The sequence below is a fragment of the Nymphaea colorata genome, chromosome 1 (assembly GCF_008831285.2).
Source record: "Nymphaea colorata isolate Beijing-Zhang1983 chromosome 1, ASM883128v2, whole genome shotgun sequence".
Classification (NCBI taxonomy): Eukaryota; Viridiplantae; Streptophyta; class Magnoliopsida; order Nymphaeales; family Nymphaeaceae; genus Nymphaea; species Nymphaea colorata.
The window spans coordinates 19,135,437-19,149,212 of record NC_045138.2 but is presented as its reverse complement, the minus strand read 5'-3'; the positions used below and the strand labels follow the sequence as shown (position 1 = coordinate 19,149,212).

Sequence of the window (13,776 nt, the reverse complement as noted above, 5' to 3'; positions counted from 1 at the left end):
TGGATATAACCTCTTAAAATCCTATTACTAGTTTTGTGTCACTCAGTTTCTTTGACTGAAACAAGTATCTTAAAAGCTCAAGCGCAAGAGAGAGAGAGAGAGTTTTTTTTGGGGGAAAGGGAGGAAGGCTGTGAGAGGAGCCAAGTTCATGGTTCGCTCCTTTGTCATGTGTACTAACCATGGTGAATTTTAAGTTCAAATTTAAGTCAAAGCCCTGTTACTCTAGAGGTTTCAGGGATTTCTCAGTTCTTGGGTTGATAATTTAGACAACTAACATGAAGGAAATGTCTAAATTCCCCAGATATTCTTTATCTTGTAAGGAGCCTTGCTAATAGTAAGCCTTATAGATGACAATGTACTATTAGGAAGCTGACCAATGATGTTACCATGGATCATGTTCGAGATAATAAATACATATTGTCATGTTGTAGACTGCTTAAGACAATTGTATTTTAAATTTAATTAATAAATATTCCTTGAAAAAGTTTGATTGGCAGTCTTATGTGATGGTCTCTAAGATTTATTCATAAGAATTAGATGTCCTTTAACAAGATTTTTTGGTTGAATTGGACAACATTTGGCAAACATTATTAATCTCCAGTGTTATTGTAAGTGGATGTACTAGAACTCCCCTGACCTGAAGATTTTCAGTTCCAGTATTAGTTTACCTCTCTTTTTTAAGATAGTAGCATGTGCATCTCAATGGTAGGTTCAGAGCACAAGAATTCATTTTCTATCATTTGAATTAGATCTCATATTCTGTTCTAGATTCCAGAAACAAGTGAAGAGAGTCTTGCAGCTGTTGCTGGGATGTTTAACAGTAAAGCTAAAGGTGTGTATTCAAACTAGTTGCTTACCAAGGCACTAGCTCATATACTATGTAGTTCTCTATTTTTTTAGCTATGTTTCTTTTTTGTCATGTCTATCGTTGGCAAAGTTTCTCTCTTAAAAATGATTTGTAGATGGTCTTAGTGTGTGCCATAGCTCTCTTCTTGAAAATACCATCATCTCTTTCACTTGTATGCTATGATTTCTGTTGGCATTTGTCTTAATGTTTTCTTTAACATACATAGGCATTTCAGAAGGTTCACTGCACCATGTCTCACATGTCATGTCATTACAGCACAATATAGTGGAGGCACTGGCCTAGCAACCAAAACTTACGGGTAGCTGCTTACAAGTTACCAGCTATTTCCTGTTTCTTTTGATTGATATTTTTTCTCTACACCATGGAATTGCATAGTAAATTTATGGCATTCCATTTTACTGGTCCATTTTGTGCATTGTTTTCATATATTATGAATAATTATCTAATATCAATATCCTTTTAACAATAAATTATTGCTTGGAATCATACTGGGCAGCGGTCTAATTGTATCAACAAGGTGACTTGTTGCTGTGCAATTAAAAAACCCTGCTTAGTGAACTTCCTAACTTTTTGGTAGTATAGCATCCCAAGAGATTTCCCATGAAAGAATTGCGTCGAGTTTTGACTTGAAATTTAAGAAAAATGATTTTATGTCAAAACTTGTCAAGCTTCCACATTTAAGTTGCCAGTTTTAACAACTAAATTCTAGGCACCAAAGACATGAAGTTGGGGTTACAAGAAAATTGCTTGTTTGCTAAAGGTGCCGAATGAAACCTCTTCTTTGGATCACAACTTATTATAGTCTGCCTATATTGACCAACCTTATCTTGATAATATCTAATCACTAATGGAAAGCAAATGTGGTGGCGTATTGCTGGAACTTGGTTATTTGTCAGATGTGGCCTAAGTCGTTAAAATCGGAAGTTAGAAACAGGTTGTTTAAGACCCTAAAGAGATTAGTAGGGACTAGTTGGTCCAGGTCAAGTGACTAACAAAAATATGTACTTTCATGGGAATAAATATAGAAACATACATACATACATAGATATATATATACACAGACACACACAGACACACACACACACACACACAGACATACATACATACATACATACATACATACAACATACATATACATGCATGCGTGCATGTATATATATATTGGGCAACTATCTGGCACACAACAGCATTGCCTTTTCCATATATATATAACAAAGAAATAACGTCTATGATTCTATATGTATATATCAGGGATTAGTAGGCTGACCAACAACTGAGCTGACTAATTGATTCGTCTGACCAACTAATTGGCTGGTTTAAGGCACAGGTCAATCATAACTGGCTCAACTAACTAGTTGGACTAGTTGACCGATAGTCAGGATTTTGACAAAAAAAGGGTTACCAACTAATCATATACGGCATTGCATTTACAGTTTGTAATGTCTGATTGTCCCCAAGTACATCTTTTTCTTTAGATCTCGTTTTAGAAATCGTCTCCAACCAAAAATTTCATTTGCTAGTGAAGTTACTTCGGAAATCATAGAGGTGCTGTTTGCAACTTTGCAACTTAGGTGCAGATTGAAATCCGAGATACCTGTATTGGCATAGGGTCACATACATATGGTACGTACAGTCCTGGTTTCTGGTTTGGTTAGATCCCCCTATGACCTAAAGCTCTTTTCCTTTTCTAGTTGATATTACTGTTACCGATGTGGTGAGACCACTGTTGCATATGATATTTTAGGAAATATCACAGGAACATCGGCAAAATAGAGAAAAATGTAAGAAGTGCGAAAATATTTACATATTTTGAAAATATTGCCAAATGTAGTCTTTTTTTAGATAAAAATAGTTTTTGATGGATGTAAACCTTTGTGTTCCTTATTTTGTATCTTTTAACATGTAACTAATTATTTTGAAGCTCTATCAATGTCCGTAAGAAAACTTTTTCTTATAATTTCATAATCATTTAAATTGTTTTCTTTTACAATTTTTGAAATTTTTGTATTCTTGAGATTTTCCTGAGAAAAATAACTTTGCTGAAAGGTTCCAAGGAAAACCTTGCTTATAATTGGAAACAGTAATAGTAACAATGGGAAGGGAGGGGGGATTTCAAGTCCGTACACTTGCTTAACCATGTTACAGGCATTGAACCCATTGAATCCAGTCTTGATTCTCAAAGTCAAACTTTTGTTTCTGCAGTGATGTTTATTATTTAACAATAAAAGGTTAACAAATATCTTGACCATTTCCACTTATCGTTACGTTTTACAATGTTTTCACTCTTCTCTGGAAACCAAATTTATGGATTTTTTGTGTATATGTGGTGTTTGACTGCAATTTGGAGTACATGACATTCCTCTTGATAATGTCATCTGCAGGGGTTGAGTGGAGTCTTGAAAATGATGCTTCTAATGCAGCAGTTGTGGTCGCTAGTGAAGCTCATGCAATCACCTTGGCTGTTGAAGGACTATTAGGAGTTGTTTTTACAGTAGCTACTTTGACAGATGAAGCTGTGGATATTGGTGAAGTGAGATATTGTGATTGTTTTTTTTTTTTTTTTGCTAGAGAAATTGACAACTGTCAGATTTCTGATATTATTCCCTGAAACCCTCCAGCTTGAGTCCCCAAGATGTGAAAGTGATCCACCAATTAAATGGATGGGGCAAACTGCAAACCTATCAATGGCTATGGTCGACTCTTTGTGGTTGATCATCTTGGATGCTCTCTCCCTAATATTGATGAGGTATGTTGATTAATCTTGTCGAAGTAGTATGCTAGAATATTTTTACGTCTCTTCTGACGTGGACCATTCTGTGGAAGATCACAAGGAGAAGCTATTATATTGGAAATTCTAAAGGGATATCAAGCGTTTACTCAGGTGGAAATGAAAACCTAAATTTGTTTATTCACCATTACTATCTGTCAAATTTGTAATTAGTCTATGACCCTTTCTTTATGTCACAGGCATGTGGAGTTCTTCGTACTGTAGAACCTCTAAACTCTTTTCTTGCATCTCTCTGCAAATTTACTATCAATTTTCCTGATGATTATGAAAAGAAAAGGTATGTGGTTTGTAAAATCTAAATTGTGATAAAGAACCTTTACCTTCTTGTGGCTGAAGTAAATGTTGTTTCACACAGGAAAACCACAGTAACATGAATGTATCTGCTGTACAAGCATAGCTTTCATGAATGTGGCAGTTTCTTTGTGTGTCCTTGATTTGTTATTCCTTTCTCTATAACGTATATTATCAACTAATTATAGAATCCTTCACTGCATCAAGCCATCAACTCATTAGAGAATCCTTTAGAATGACTAAGTTGCCACTTGCCAGGTTTCCATGTAGGCTTCATGATGACCATAAAGGTGTTTTGAAAGAGTTCACTCTGTAGAATAAGAATAACCTGTCAAAGAAGCCCAATAGGTCATGTTGTGGATGCATTTCCTTAGTTGTCCAGAAATGCTCTTTTTGTTTTCTCCCTTTGTTTAAGTTTGCAGTTTTGTCCGCCTCCTCATTAGTTTGCTGTCAGCTATAATCTGCGCAACATCTTGTTATCTTATTCTACTTTCTGTATAATATGAGGTTTGGGCGTTTTTTCTATTTTGTAAGCACCAGAAGGGAATTTCAAATCTGTCTTCTCATCCCACCTGTTTTTCTATGTGAAGGATTCATGTACTTTGGATTTTTGGTCAAGTAACTTTACTTAGTCATAGATATCATGCACATTTTCAAAATTAAAAGTTGAAATTAATGACTAGTATGATAGTGTCTTACTTCGATAAAAAGCCAATTTGGAGGGCAAACTTTCAAAATGTTAGGATAACAAAATATTAGTAAGTTGCAATTTTTTGGTAATGTTCCTTTCGAAGTTGTTAATAGTTATTTTTTTTTTAAAGCTGTAGTCTTTGCTGACCAAGCAAATGTATGGCATTAAATTCTTGAGTTGTGAAGAAATACTAAGCCTCTAAAGAACATCCAATTTGATTCAAGAACCTCCACAATCACGTCCTTCAAAATTGATAATATTTTGGATAAGTTGATAAAAAATGAAGCTGCAATAGTGTATTAAGGAAAAGGTTATTGAGAGCACTAGTGTAGTAAGAATCTGTTTGTCGTAAAAACTTCGTTTCAGGGCAATCAATAACCATTATAGACTTTATACATGGAGGTTTCACTAACATTTTAACATGTTTTTATGTACATATTTTAGACATTTCTAAGAAGAGTTTTTTTCATTTCCTCAAGGGTCTAAAATATGAGCAATAGATAACTCTTATGTTGTTTGTACTAGACTGTCCTTAACATTTCTAGAAAACAAGGTGTGTGTTCTCTTAGTCCAAAAATTGTGTATGTCCTAGTCACTGTTTATTTTCTTAAAGTTCTTTTTAAACTAAACCAATTTAGTTGAAATATCAGCTGTTAAGTTATTCTTGCTCTAAATTCTACCATATTTAAAAGTAGCAATTGCATATCTAGTGTCTGTTTTCTTTAGCATGTAAGAATTTTGAATTAAAACCATTGAAGGATTTAGGTAGTTATTGCTGTTTGTTTTCTTTTAGCATAAAAAATTATCATCCGAGTGTTTGCCTTTGCTTTTTCATGTTATATTACACCAGATGCATTCTTCTAACTGATTCTTTTTCTAGTGTGTTGCTGTCACCTGGATCAAGGCGGCTTGAACACATATCTGATCAACGAGATAGCATTGTACTCACCACGAAGAATGTTCAGGTATTGTCTCACTTTTCATGTTGTCCTTGTTTAATGTAATGATCACTGATGTGGTTGACATTGCGTACTTCTAGGTTTTGCATGTAACTCCTGATTCCTAATAATGGTTACTTTCATTAGGCTTTGAGGACCCTATTCAACATTGCTCACAGGCTACATAATGTGTTGGGGCCATCGTGGATTCTGGTATGCTACATGCTTTCAAATCAAAGATGTTCCTAAAGAAAGACTTGTCTGCTCTCTCTTTTATAAACTTCTGATGCATTTGTAGGTTTTGGAGACACTAGCAGCTTTGGATCGTGCAATTCATTCTCCTCATGCCACTACTCAGGTAATAAACCAAAAGAAGAAAAACTTGAATTTGTTGGGCTGGTTCTGGGGCTAACCTACATTTCAGGATGTGGCTTCTACCATATATGCCTTGTACAGCCAAAACAATAATTTTACTAATGAAAATACTAGTCTTTGTATCTTTCAAGCTGTGACCTGTATGTCAGTAAAACAATCGGAACTCCAGAATGAACATGGTACCTGTTTTACAAAGTATAAGATGGGATTATCCTATTCCTCAATTTTTAGCCTGCAGATGATTAAAATAACCCAAGCTCCAGAAAGATCATCTGCTTTTATTATATGGAGGTTCTACATAAATTGCCTAAAACATTTCTTATAATTGTCATTATGCCTTTTTCCTTTTGTAACAACTCCTTTGTGCATGCTCAGGAAGTCCCTACAATGGTTTCAAGGCTTACAAGAGACAGCTCTAGTCAGTATACAGATTTCAACATCTTGTCTTCATTGAATTCTCAGGTCAGTAATGAGCCTCTTCTTTTATCTCTTCTTTCATATTTGTTATGGTTACTTATTTGTATTATCTGTGTTATCTGTGAAGCTGTTCGAGAGCTCTGCAATGATGCATATATCTGCGGTCAAGTCTCTCCTTTCTGCATTAAGAAATCTGTCTAATCAACACTGTGTTGGGCGGACTCATGCTTCTGGGCAAGCATCAGTGTCACCTCAAACTTCTGGGACAAATGCTTTTGTCGGATCAGCTCAGCAGATTGGAAGCATCACATTTTCTGTTGAACGAATGATAGCTATACTCAAAAGCAACCTGCACCGTATGTATCTTTAGCATGTGGCCATGGCGGTATTTGTTAATATGTTCTTATACTGGTTTCTAATGTGATAGTCATTGGCTAGAGCTTCCAGATCCTTATGTAGAAGAGGGTCGTCCCCTTATTTGCCACATCTCTGTTTTTTAACAAAAGAAATTGAAACCTGTGCAGCTTGTTCTTCTAGTTTCAGTGGGTAGGCATCATGAACACAATGAGTATGTGCCATTGTTTATGTTTTTTGTGCTCCTGTTGATCTGGTCAAGCAGTTGTCTCCAGTCATTCACATGTGTGTATGTGTCTGTGTGTGTTGGATTTTTTAATCAATGTAAGCAAGTTTAATTCTTTTTTAACCAAGTGAACTAATTCTGTTTGAAGTTCATTACAAAGTTTGAATTGGCTTTTCTTTGCGAGCAATATGCCTAAAATTCAGTTCCTAGTATAGACGTTAATGCACACAGATGTCCTTGTTCTGTATATTCTGTGTTGCCACCTATAGTAGTAACTGAAGATATTATATGTGGCACTTCAGCTGAAATTTTGGCTAGGCGAAGTGACTGTCGAAATATTTTGTAGAACCTTGCTTCTTTTGGAGGATTCTTGTTAAAGTTTGATGGTTTGTTCTTTACTTCTTAATAGATAGTCACTTTGTTTTTGACAATTTCTCAGCAAGTAATTATTTTTAAAAATATCATAAACTTTTGCTGATTATTATCATCTGGCTTCAAGATGGCTTGAATACGAGAATACATTCAGCATGTTGGCAATATTGGCGGCTATTGCTAACAACAAAAGGGCTTTTTCGAACATAACAGTGATGTTACTGCACATATGATGTAACTTGGTTGAAACGGTTGATATAGAAATTTATGATACAATCCATTATCATTCTTCTGTATTTTCTTTATAGGCATACTGATTTTTCCCATTTCCTCATTACAGATGTTTTTTACATTTTATAAGAATTTGGTCAATTCTTGTACCTACTACTTGTTTGAGCTCTACCTTTGTTGGAACAATTAATTTTATTTCATTTCTTCATTACTTGATCAGGTGTGGAGCCCTTGTGGGACCTTGTTTCTGGTCATCTCCTTGAGGTTGGATCAAGTTGACATGATTTACAAAAAAGGATTATAGTTGCCCCCTCATACTTATATACTTCCTATGCTACAGCTTGCAGAGAACCCAAATATGCAGATTCGAAATATAGCCCTTGATGCTCTTGACCAGTCGGTCTGTGCTGTACTAGGCTCTGATCAATTTCATGACCTAACCCTCTCCATGCAGCCATTAGAAATTAATCAAGTGAGGAAACCTCCACCATTTTCCAAGTTGGTTAAGCACCCTTCCTGCATAACCTTCGTCTTTTAAATCTCTATTTGGATTCCATGTCCAGATTGAGGTTGCTGATAGAGAGTCAGAATCATTCGAGTGGGCTATCATTTCTCCATTGAAGGTTCTTTATTCATCTACCCAAATACATGATGTTCGCATTGGTGCAACAAAAATTCTGTTACATGTTTTAGAGGTAAAATTTTTTCCATTGATCAACTGAATTCTGGTTTTATTCTGCATTATTGTGAAGCAATTCCATGTTCAAGATTTTCTTTGCTAATATGAAGTAGTTTTTGACTTTTTGTAATGAGTTCTTATAAAGCAAAGCCACACTGAAATGTTTCTGTGATAATTTAACTTCTAGAGACATGGAGAGAAATTACATCACAGTTGGCAAGGAATCCTTGAAATGCTGAGGTCAGTTTCATGGTTCTTATTTTCCACTTACCTTTGCAAAATGATTGTTTATCTTATCACTTTCTTTGTCATGGTTTATGAATCTCTATTTATTTCTTTTTTGTCAGGTCAATTGTTGATTCTTCTGAAAAAGATCTTATTCCACTGGGCTTCCAAGTATATATCCTCCCTGACAAGTGAAAGGCATTTTTTCATTTTATTATAGATCTAATGCACGTAATAAGTCCTTTGACATGAACAGTTTAGTTTATATTGCAGCACTACAACTTGCAATATGTCTCAATAACAATAGATTGGTAACATAAAGGTTAGGATAGCTTGTGGAAGACCTTCAAATTCACATAAAGATGATTTATGAACTTGATGAATTTTCATATTAGAAAAATATAACTAAAAAGGTTTCTTCGTGGCAAAATATCATGTTAAAAATGTCTATGTTTTGAAGTGATAAGTTCTTGTAGGAGCCATATGAATAGGAGGGAAGGAAACTGGTACTCGGATTTTTTCTGAAGTGTAAAAGAAACTTTAGTTATGCTTAAAGAGTTCCTTGCTTGTGTGAACATGGACTCTGTAATTCAAAATAATTGAAAGACTTCACTTGTTCTTACCATTCCACTGTTCAGGAAAATAGACAATCAAGATGTGGTACAAAGATGAACTTGTTTTTAACTGGGGAAGATATTAAAGCCAATCAGAAGATTTGATCATTGTTTTGTATGTCTGAGTTTGATATTTCTTTTTACCTATGTGTTGTAGTTTCTACAGCTCATCTCCGATAACATCTTCATAATTCATATCACTGTTTCAATCAAGGAAATTAATGAATGAATACTTTTTTATCCCTTTTCGGTACTTCAATTATTTGTTGGCTTAAGTTTCCTTGGTTGTGTCTCCATTGCAGTGTGTCCGTGTTATTATGAATGATGGTCTTTCAACAATTCCACCACCTTGCCTGCATATGTAAGGATATGCCAATCTATTTGCATCTCTCTTTGTACATTTAGCCTCTTATTTGATACTTTTTGCTTGTTTTCCTTTCTTTCCTTCTGTGGAATGCCATGTCTGCTAATCACTCACCAATTCTGTTCTCTAGTAGCTTTCAAGCTGTTCAGTCAATCCACCGGTGACAATTTTTTTTTTTCTTGTACCAAACTTAGGCACATGAAACTAACTTTTTACTTTCATAAGATGCTGAATCAATTGAGGGCACTGCTGTAAAAGTTTGTGCCAATCAACCAGTTTTTACTGATTTGATCCCATTTGAATGTATGACATTTTTTTTCCTATAGCCTGTGTGGTGGACCGGTAAAAAGAGTAAGGGCTCATTCTTTTCAGCGCAAGTGATGGGAAAATGCTTGGATGGAAGGAAAGTTGAAAATTTTTGCACCACTGAACAAAAAAAACATCAATAAGTTGGTCAGAAAAGTCTAAGGTGGAGGAGTGAGAAGTCACTTTTCTCATTTTTTTCCCTGACAATGAACAGGATGTGGGGCCCAGCACAGAGAAAAAGGGATCCCTTCCCACCTAATCAAACAAGTGGGCCCCCCAGGGAGAAAGCCAGACCTTTTACCTTCTTCTAATCTGTTCCTTAGTGGATTCTTTTCCTTGAAGTCCATATCAATAATTTATGCAAGTGAAAGAACCGAAATTTTAAAGAGAACTCTTAAGTCTTAACATATCAAGGAATGAATTAGCAAGAAAGACCTCCAATTAACTGCTAACAGATCCATGTTTTGTGTGGTGAGAGGGGGAAAGAGAGCTCTTAGTTTCATATTGTTTGGAAACATGCATTCCATAATGTTCTTGGTAGCCTAGAGATTACAAATGTAACTATATAGATGTTATCTACATGTCGGCGAATCTAGTAATTTGCTATCTAATTTGTTAATGTGCGAATTATTAGCATTTAGAAACTTTTAGATATCTAAACCCTTAGATTTCAAAATTACACTCTATATGACAGGAAATACATACTATATGACTATTCTTAGGTTCTCGGGCGTGTTGAATCCATCTGGACTGGTAGACCTCAAAAAGAAGAGTGAAATGAATGCCAAAATTCTAGAACATTATTGAGTGCATTTGTTTAGATGTTCCAGTCACATGTAACATTTCCTATGAGAACCACTATTTTCCATCCAATCATAATGTAGTGGATGTGTCAATTTGGATTGGATAGTGCATTTGCTGCTGTGTCATTTTTGAAGATATATATTACCCGGTATTATGACATGCCAACTTGTGAGTGCCTGAGCTTATATAACCAGATGGCTCCCACAGTACTTCTTAATGACAAAGTGCAGTCTATATCTCACAATTTGAAGTTGATTTCTACAGGTGTATTGAAGTTACAGGTGCATATGTTGCACAGAAGACAGAGATAAATATCAGTTTGACAGCCATTGGTCTTCTCTGGACTGCAACTGATTTCATCGCCAAGGTGTTATGGGGTACCAAGGAAGGACTCAGTCACCTGCAACTAGGAGGTAAAGAAACGGGTTCATGCCTGTCTTTTGTTTCATCACGATAAGTTCTTCATGTTCTTGGCTATATCAGAACAATTTCTTTAGTGGATCTAGTTCTCTATTGAAGAGTAGTTGTATATGTTGTTTATAGGGGATAAAATTGATGAAGAATCACACACAGAACATTTTGCAATTGATGTTCAAGGGAAAGATGAGCATCCCATAACTAGAACTCGTGATGTTTATGAGCAATCTCTGCCGATGGTGGATAAAGGTCATTGTGACAAACTTCTGTTTTTGGTGTTCTCAATACTCCAAAAGCTAGGAACAGATGAAAGGCCAGAGGTAATAATTCCCTTGGTTTCTTTATTACATTATTCTAAGTGCTCAGGGAAATGAAAAGCAAATTTAGTGCCCATTAAGGGCTTTCCAGTTTCCACTGTTTGAGGTGGTCACAGAGATATTGTTTATCATGTGAAAAAAAATGTCTTGACTGCATTCTGACCTTTTTCTAGTTACATCTTCTAATTATATAATTTGAATAAGGGTTCAAGGATGCCAGAGTTTGACTGCAAAATTTGGCCAAATCATCTGTTCAATTAAATGCTGCACAGTTGTTCCTTTTTAAGTTTAAACGATTATCTGTCTTATAATCTAGTTGGATCTTGATCATGTTACAGTCACTTTTGATTGCATGCTTACTGGGTGTTGTTGACGCGTACTTGAATAATCTTTTTAAGTTGCTTTCCATGCATTCATTTTTCTGATCACTCATGAATTTCAGGTGAGGAACTCTGCAATTCGGACCCTCTTCCAAACCCTCAGCAGTCATGGGCAAAAACTGTCGAGAAGCATGTGGGAGGATTGCCTTTGGAACTATGTCTTCCCTATTTTAAACAGTGTTGCCTGTTTGGTAGGTAAAGCAGCTTTTCTAATGCTTAGGGGCCATTTGGATGACACCTGTTAATATCAGATTTTGTGAAAATTTGGTTACTTGAAAAGCTAGGCTTTATAATTGATGTTTGGAATAAGATAAAAATCAAGTGTGTTTGTTGTTTGGATGACACTGTCTCACTTGGTTCTTTATATAACTTGGTTATTGTTTGGATGACAAAACTGTGTGAAAAAGAAAAATTAAGGCCATCTGAAAACAAACCAAGGCAAAGATATGCAAATAGAATGAAACAATGCTAGAGCATGCTGACAGATCATAGAAGGGGCAATGCTTCCAGAAATTGCATGCATGCATATTCACCAATCCATTGTGGATTTGTGTCTTCTTGCAACCATCGTTGTTTGCATAAGAATGAACCCACTTGCCAGTATAAAGAGAACCCATCTTGTGCAGGCTTATGATGATCCACATTATTGGGCAGAATTTCTGATTCCAAGATCTGGTTGAAGTTTGAACAAAGTTTAACACAGTTTTGAAGATGACTACCATTTTCATAAGCACCAATCAACCATATAGAACTCAGTTTTGATGAAAACCGAGTTTCTAGAACCTAGTTTGGCATGTCCATACACACGAATAACTTCTCTTTGTTGTCAAACCTGAGTTTTCCTTCAAAACCAGGCTGCGCAACTCAGTTTATTCTGTCATCCAACTGAGCATCTGGGTGAACTCTACTTCATTCTTCCCTGCAGGCAGCTAGCTCTTCTAGAGATGAGTGGCAGGGAAAGGAACTAGGAACAAGAGGAGGGAAAGCTGTTCACATGCTTATACATCACAGGTAATGGTTTCTACTATTCCTTCAAGAATGTTATCTGCATCCATCTTCTTTTGATGATTAAGAATCCTTTTCTTGGATACTATTCTTGCAATATCTTGCAGTCGTAATACCGCACAGAAACAATGGGATGAGACAATTGTCCTAGTATTAGGTGGAATAACTCGCATTCTTCGCTCATTCTTCCCATTCCTTCTGACGCTGAACAACTTCTGGAATGGTGAGTCCCGAACTTCTCTGAACTGTATGAGGATTATTTTAGCTTATTGAGCTGGTCAATCTTTATTTTCCTAATATATTCTGTGTTTCTGGATTTTTTTGCATCTTTTCAGGTTGGGAGTCTGTGCTTCTTTTTGTTAGAAACTGCATTTCAAATGGTAGTAAGGAGGTTGCTGTTGCTGCTATAAATTGCTTGCAAACAACTGCTCTCTGTCATGGCTCAAAGGTAACTTTGGATTTTTCTTACTGGCTTTCTCTGCATATTTTGAGTACAAGAAATTTAAACAATTCCCTTTTTTATCTGTTCAAATTTTGGTCAGTGAATTTGAAAATTTCGTCCATCTATAACTTCTTTAAAGATCACAGTCACAGGGCTGGGTTATGCTGCATCGATGATCAATCAAATCCCTCTCTTACATTTGTTTTAGCATTTTTTAATTAGAAACGAGAAGCTTTTAATTATGCTTACCATATCAGGGAAGTCTGCCAGAGGCTTACATGAAATCTATATTTGATGTTTATGAACTCATTCTGCAACATTCACCGAACTCCAGAGATGCAGTTGTCATCAAGGTGAAACAGGAGATATTGCATAGCCTTGGTAATATACTCGCCCTAGATATCATGAACTTCAATTTAGTTTCATAAGTCTGTTTCATTTCACAAGAAAATGCTTTTGAATCATGGCAGGTGATTTTTATGATCAAGCAAATTTGATGTTTGATGATGCTATGTACTCAAGATTGCTGGGGATTCTGCATCTTGCTGTTAAATATTCAAAAAGTGCCAGGGTTGATGAGGAAGCAGATCCTGTAAGCATGAAAATTTAGTTGTCATTTCATTTAGTCTTGGTAGGGAAGGTCCATGAACACTGGGATTTAATTGTCGGCTA

The 13,776-nt window shown here is 35.7% G+C and overlaps 1 protein-coding gene across 2 annotated transcripts in view; it reads left to right on the top strand.

Moving 5' to 3' along the window:
• Window positions 1-13,776, top strand: part of LOC116248950 (uncharacterized) — a 32,146-nt gene that overhangs the window by 11,832 nt on the left and 6,538 nt on the right. For both annotated transcript variants that reach the window (XM_031622001.2, XM_031622010.2), the window contains 24 exons: window positions 769-832; window positions 3,250-3,398; window positions 3,487-3,614; window positions 3,692-3,749; window positions 3,836-3,933; window positions 5,519-5,603; window positions 5,724-5,789; window positions 5,875-5,934; window positions 6,327-6,413; window positions 6,496-6,724; window positions 7,772-7,815; window positions 7,892-8,023; window positions 8,115-8,246; window positions 8,418-8,470; window positions 8,578-8,626; window positions 9,372-9,430; window positions 10,808-10,956; window positions 11,087-11,280; window positions 11,720-11,848; window positions 12,583-12,668; window positions 12,770-12,885; window positions 12,998-13,110; window positions 13,362-13,485; window positions 13,575-13,696. In XM_031622001.2, the coding sequence (XP_031477861.1) occupies window positions 769-832; window positions 3,250-3,398; window positions 3,487-3,614; window positions 3,692-3,749; window positions 3,836-3,933; window positions 5,519-5,603; window positions 5,724-5,789; window positions 5,875-5,934; window positions 6,327-6,413; window positions 6,496-6,724; window positions 7,772-7,815; window positions 7,892-8,023; window positions 8,115-8,246; window positions 8,418-8,470; window positions 8,578-8,626; window positions 9,372-9,430; window positions 10,808-10,956; window positions 11,087-11,280; window positions 11,720-11,848; window positions 12,583-12,668; window positions 12,770-12,885; window positions 12,998-13,110; window positions 13,362-13,485; window positions 13,575-13,696 (2,526 nt within the window). The remainder of the gene's footprint in view (window positions 1-768; window positions 833-3,249; window positions 3,399-3,486; window positions 3,615-3,691; window positions 3,750-3,835; window positions 3,934-5,518; window positions 5,604-5,723; window positions 5,790-5,874; window positions 5,935-6,326; window positions 6,414-6,495; window positions 6,725-7,771; window positions 7,816-7,891; window positions 8,024-8,114; window positions 8,247-8,417; window positions 8,471-8,577; window positions 8,627-9,371; window positions 9,431-10,807; window positions 10,957-11,086; window positions 11,281-11,719; window positions 11,849-12,582; window positions 12,669-12,769; window positions 12,886-12,997; window positions 13,111-13,361; window positions 13,486-13,574; window positions 13,697-13,776) is intronic.